Source organism: Primulina tabacum, chromosome 4 (genome assembly GCF_025594145.1).
Source record: "Primulina tabacum isolate GXHZ01 chromosome 4, ASM2559414v2, whole genome shotgun sequence".
In the NCBI taxonomy this organism is placed as follows: domain Eukaryota; kingdom Viridiplantae; phylum Streptophyta; class Magnoliopsida; order Lamiales; family Gesneriaceae; genus Primulina; species Primulina tabacum.
Window position 1 is genome coordinate 45,443,382 of NC_134553.1, and position 6,023 is coordinate 45,449,404.

General features: G+C 33.9%; 1 protein-coding gene across 1 annotated transcript; it reads left to right on the forward strand.

The window, feature by feature from the left end:
* The first annotated feature begins 1,897 nt into the window (after window positions 1-1,897).
* Window positions 1,898-4,776, forward strand: LOC142543425 (heat shock 70 kDa protein 8). The gene is made up of 2 exons (XM_075650675.1): window positions 1,898-2,066; window positions 2,907-4,776. Exon 2 carries the CDS (start codon window positions 2,909-2,911, stop codon window positions 4,634-4,636), a length of 1,728 nt encoding a protein of 575 aa, XP_075506790.1. The 5' UTR covers window positions 1,898-2,066; window positions 2,907-2,908; the 3' UTR covers window positions 4,637-4,776.
* The last annotated feature ends 1,247 nt before the right edge of the window (window positions 4,777-6,023 follow it).

Sequence of the window (6,023 nt, forward strand, 5' to 3'; positions counted from 1 at the left end):
TAATTATACTGCTAAATCGTTCATCAAACTCATTAAGAGTTTTGTCGGGCTTTATATTGGCATTAAACGATAAGCTTGTTCTCCTTGGTTTGATCATTACACTCGTAAAGTTGAGTCAGCTTCTCCCATTTCTCTTTAACTTTTGAACAAGTTTTGATTTTGCTGAACTTGTTCTTGTCCATGTTTATTTAAAAGATGTCATTGGCCATATTGTCAAGGTTTGTTTTCTAGTTGTCATATGTAGTCCATTCTGACCAGTGCTTCTCGGCCATCTGTGGTGCACTCTTGGTCAGTGCAATTGTTGTATTGGCTTTCAAGATCTTGATTGGACGGTCAATGATGACATACAACGTGTTATCATCTTGGGCTACTAAATTTGTCTGCACACATATTTTACAATCATCATAGTCTTCTTTTGAAAATATTGGAATCTTGTTAAAATATGTCATTTTAAAATATACTTATTAGAGTTCAAGAAAAACCCACTCTATTAGCACTTGTTGAGATCGTATTAGAGTTTAGAGGAGGTTAATAAATTCTTTTAAAATTTTCTAAATTTTGAACCATTTTTAAGTTGTTAATAAAAATTATTAAATAGATAGTTTTGCTGGACCACTAAAAAATGAGTAAGTGCGGAAGCAATCTGGCTTGACTAGTGATGAGTTTAATATGAAACGACTTGAAAAATGACTTGCAAGAATGTAAAGTGTAATGAAATAACACAAGTATTTTATGGATGTTCGGAGATAAAACTTCTACGTTACCCCTTCTTCATCTTATGAGATTTTCACTAAAAGACTTTGTTTTTACCTTTTGTAACTAGCTACTTCAGCTAAGAAATTATCACTGCCTAAGATGAAACTCGTAGTGATCACTTTACAAATCTGGATATTTAAAGACCCTTGATTCACTATAAAACACTACAATAAGTCTTGATGGCCTGAGTTGTTGATGTATCACAAAATGATCCTTGATGATCTGATATAAACTTATATGATTGTGCTAATAGAACAGTTAGATATTGAAAGCTTGAGTGTGCTCGAAGTTCTTAGAAAGTATGCGGGCTCAATACAAATTTGTTGATTAAATAGTTTCGATGGTCTTCTTGTATTTGAAATTTTCATATATATATATAGTTTCAATATAAATTTGTTGATTAAATAGTTTTGGTGTTCTTCTTCTCTTTGATGTCTATATATATAATTTGTTGGTTAAATAGTTTTGGTGTTCTTCTTCTCTTTGAAATCTATTTATATATAGTTGAAAAGTTTCAACGGTCGATTTTTTTTTAACGATCATTTATATTATCATCCGACATAATGGTTATGTCGCTTTCAGTTGTCGTACACATCATTAAATGTTTGTTTCATGTTCCTTGTGCTTTTGCGACTTTAAACTCTTTTTTTCGTAAAGCTGACACATCATGTCTAAGTAATTTTATGTCATTCGAGTTAGTAGGATACTATGTAATCATGCGGCTAGATCATATATTATGTTGCTTGATTTCTTGCTAAAACGGATTGATCGTTTGGGGCTCTTGTCTGAACGACTTGAAATGATCTATCGATCTTAAAACCTAAAAATACAATTGAAAAACATCTAGATCTGAACCAGTTCGATGCTGTTATTTTGTAATCACCAAAACTAGAATAATAAACTAGAGTAATAGAAATATTTATTTTGTAATCACCAAAACTAGAGTAATAGAAATATTCTAACAAAATATTTTTGCATAATCTGAAATAAATGTTGCATAATATATTATAAAACAGTAATATCAAATGGTTTGACAATATTTTTTTTTTGTTCTGGCCATGCCTATGCTGTAAACTCCATAAGTATTTAGCATAGATAAAGTATTTTATACCAAATTTTCCAGAAAAATAAAATAAAATTCATATAAAAGTTTCAGAAAATAGTAATAATAATAAATATTCGTAAATTAAATGAAGAATTGGAAGCTCAGCTGCATATGTATATAAGCCAGACCCTCTCCATATTGCTCTCTTTCTTCAGTTAACCAGAAATCCCAACCGCTATTATACTTCTCTACCCTTCAAGAGACAGTAAGTTATTTAATCAATTTTTTTTTCCTGGTTGCAGATTTAGTAATGATCGATTTCTGGGTGGAATGTTTTTGAGCTGTGATGATAATGGTTCGATTGTTTTGGTTTTATACGATTTCATTTTCTTGGTAAAATTTTCGCGTTTGTAGATGATTTAGTTCTTGCCCTTAATCTTTTTTATTCGTTTTTTCGGGTGCAAAAAGAGATTAAGGTCGTGTTTCTTGCGCTTACGCTGTTTGTAGATAATCTTTTTTTTGTTTTGTTTTGGCGTATTGTTGATATACTGAATGAGGCTACGATTATACATTTTGTGTTGCTTGATATTTGTCACATTCTGTTCGTCAAAAAGCCTGTGTGGTGGCCTATATCCCGATATTGTGGACCAAAAAAGGCCGGACTGGCGATTTGATATATTGGAGTTGAGTTTGAATAATTGAAACGTTTAGATATAAAAATTGAATTTTTTTTGCCAGCTATGTCCATCTTGATCGAAGAAGGGATGAACGAATTTAGAGGAATGCAACTTAATACATTTTGGGATCATTCTCGGTCTCCCTTAATTTCCCCTGTAATGAGTGAGAAACATTTCTAGCTCTAAGAAAAATTTTCGAGCTCCTCAATAGCATATTTGTTAGGAAATTATGGTATTAGTCTTGTAAACTTGAAAATATTTGGCCATTTCAATCTTAGAAATGAGATTTGTGAATTTAAACGAGTGAAGGTGAAAACGTAAAAGTTGGAAGTGCCATATTATATGCAAACCCCTAGAAAAAAACTTTATTCATGTTACGCTTGATGTTAGTTTGTGGAGATTATTTTCATGGAATCCTTAATTTTCAGGAATGTCGGAACCAGCATACACTGTGGCATCGGACAGTGAAACAACCGGGGAAGAAAAATCTTCTCCTCCTTCCCCCGAAGTAGCACTCGGAATTGACATTGGTACTTCTCAATCCAGCGTCGCAATTTGGAATGGCTCGGATGTTGAGCTTCTGGGAAATAGACGTGAGCAGAAGTTGTTTAGATCTTACGTCAAGTTCAAAGATGATGAGATTCCAGTCACCGGTATAAGCAGTCAACTTTCTGATGAGTATGAGATGTTATCTGGTGCTGCCATTTTTAACATGAAAAGGTTGGTTGGTCGAATCGACACAGATTCAATTGTCCATGCAAGCAAAAGCCTCCCATTTCTTGTTCAGACCTTAGATATAGGTGTCAGGCCATTCGTATCTGCTCTGGTCAATAACGTGTGGAGGTCCATGACTCCCGAAGAAGTTCTCGCTATATTTCTTCTTGAACTAAAAACCATGGCTGAGATTCATTTGAAACGTCCTGTACGAAATGCTGTCCTAACAATTCCTGTGTCATTTACCAGATTCCAACTGAGTCGAGTCGAAAGAGCATGTGCAATGGTAGGGCTTCAGGTTCTGAGGTTGATGCCTGAGCCTACAGCAGTTGCCTTGTTATATGCACAGCAACAACAGCAGAATGCACCTGAAAATACGGGCAGTGGAAGCGAAAAAGTTGCACTAATATTCAATATGGGTGCTGGATTTTGTGACGTGGCCATCACTGCTACAGCAGGGGGAGTTACACAGATAAAAGCCATGAGAGGAAGTACTTTAGGAGGTGAAGACATGCTACTAAATATGATGCACTACCTCTTGCCTGATATGAACATTCTCTTTGCGAGCCACGGGATTGATGAGATAAGAAAATTGGGATTACTTCGAGTTGCCACTCAGGAAGCAATCCACAAACTTTCGTCCCAATCCAGTATCCAAATTGATCTTGAGTTGGGAAATGGAAGAAAAATATGTAGAAGTATCGACAGGGAGGAGTTTGAGGAAGTGAATAAAGAAGTTTTTGCTGAATGTGAGAAGCTAATTATATTGTGTCTACTCGAGGCAAAGGTAGAACAAATAGAGGATATAAACGATGTAATTCTTGTCGGTGGCTGCTCAAATATTCCTAAGCTACAAAACATTGTAAAGGGTATTTGTGAAAGAGACTTCTACGCTGGAAGTCATCCTCTGGAAGCTGCTGTTCGAGGAGCAGCATTAGAAGGTGCCCTGGCTTCTGGATTCAATGACCCTTTCGGCAGTTTAGACCTTTTAACGATACAAGTAACTCCACGGAGCATTGGAATAAAAGTGTATGGAAATGACTACGTGCCAATCATACTTCAAAACACCACAATCCCAGCAAGAAAAGAACTGGTTTTCACAACCATTCACGATAACCAGAACGAGGCACTACTCGTCGTTTTCGAGGGTAATGAGAATACAGTCAAAAAGAACCATCTCGTTGGATATTTCAAGACTCCGGGGATTCCTCTTGCCCCAAAAGGGGTACCCAAAATCAGCGTATGTATGGACATCAATGCATCGAACGTTCTTAGAGTTTTTGTTGGGGTTATCATGCCAGGGGAGCAAAATCCGGCCACTCCATTTATGGAGGTTCTGATGCCAACAGTTGATGGTGGGCACGGTCTGTGTGCCGAAGCTCTCAGTAGAACTTATGGCGATTCTTTCGATTTGATGGTCGTGCAAAAGAAAGTTGGGTGTTGAGAAAGTGCGCAGCATGTATTAGTACAGGTTCAAGTTTGCATGTCTTTGTTATCGAACAATTTTTGGGTCAGATTTTACTTGAATATTAGATTCTTTTGGGGTTGATTTTTAGTAAATACATTGTGAAATTTATCTTGAAATATTAGGTACCTTTGCCATTTTCCCATTATTATCTGAATAATTTTCAACCTCTTATGTACACACCTTGTGTTAATTTTCAAAAATAAAAAATACACTAAGTGGGGTGTGTATTTGAGAAATAATATTATTGGATTTGAGAAATAATATTATTTGACATAAAAAAAATTACACATCACCTATTTTAAATATATTGCATCAATAACATTTTTGTTAATTTCTTGTTTATCATACTATAAAAGAAAATTATTTTAAAAATAAAAACAACAAAAAACATATCGTTATTAAACAATTATTTTAAGAACTTTAAATACTCTTAGCATAAAAAGTAATACTTTTTCACTGATGACCCAAATACGAGATTTGTCTCACAAAATACAACATATGAGACCGTCTTACACAAATTTTTGTCATACACTAAAGAAGATGTCGAAAGATATATTTGTAAAATTTATAAAATGATAAGGACATATATGTAAAATCAAATCAATAAAAACAACATTAATATTTAACAACATCGACGTTTTTTGACAACTAAAATTTTTATAATTATCATCAATAATATATTAATATTATTTTTATCATTGTAAAAAAATAATGAATTATCTTTAAATTATAGATATAAGTAACTATATCTATAACACTTGCTAAAAATATTATTATTTTAATATAATTATATGTAAAATCAAATCAAATTTTTATTTGTCGGAACATTTTAAGCTTTTCGATTTAACAAAGTTGTTGATCCAACGGATAATTACATAACCTATCTAACTGAATTCAAGAAAAAAAGCTGAATATCAGTAAAATGAAGTTTTCTAAGGAGATTAACCACAGAGCCAGACTTATGAAACTTAAGAAGGTTACCGGTAGTCAAACTGATTAAAAGTTGACTGATGAAGCCCAACCGATAGTATATCTAAGAGGATCAGTTTGTCCAAATCTAAATATTCCCTGAAAAATCAATATAATCAGCGACAAAGGATCAAGTGCCCAGCTGTAATAACGGATAAATTTTTTGTACCAAAAGTCACCGAGTCTTAACAGAATGTCAAGTTCCTGCGCACTACCAGGATATGTTAGAAAGAACGATGACATGGCAACGACGACATCTGTATTTGAAAATAGATATATTATTTTGAAAAGATTGTCGTTGCAGATTAAGTTATAAATAGATCTGTTGAACAAGCTATGAATGTTACACAGTTACATCATCCCAACCGATCTTCTCTAAAGTTGGCTAAAGCGA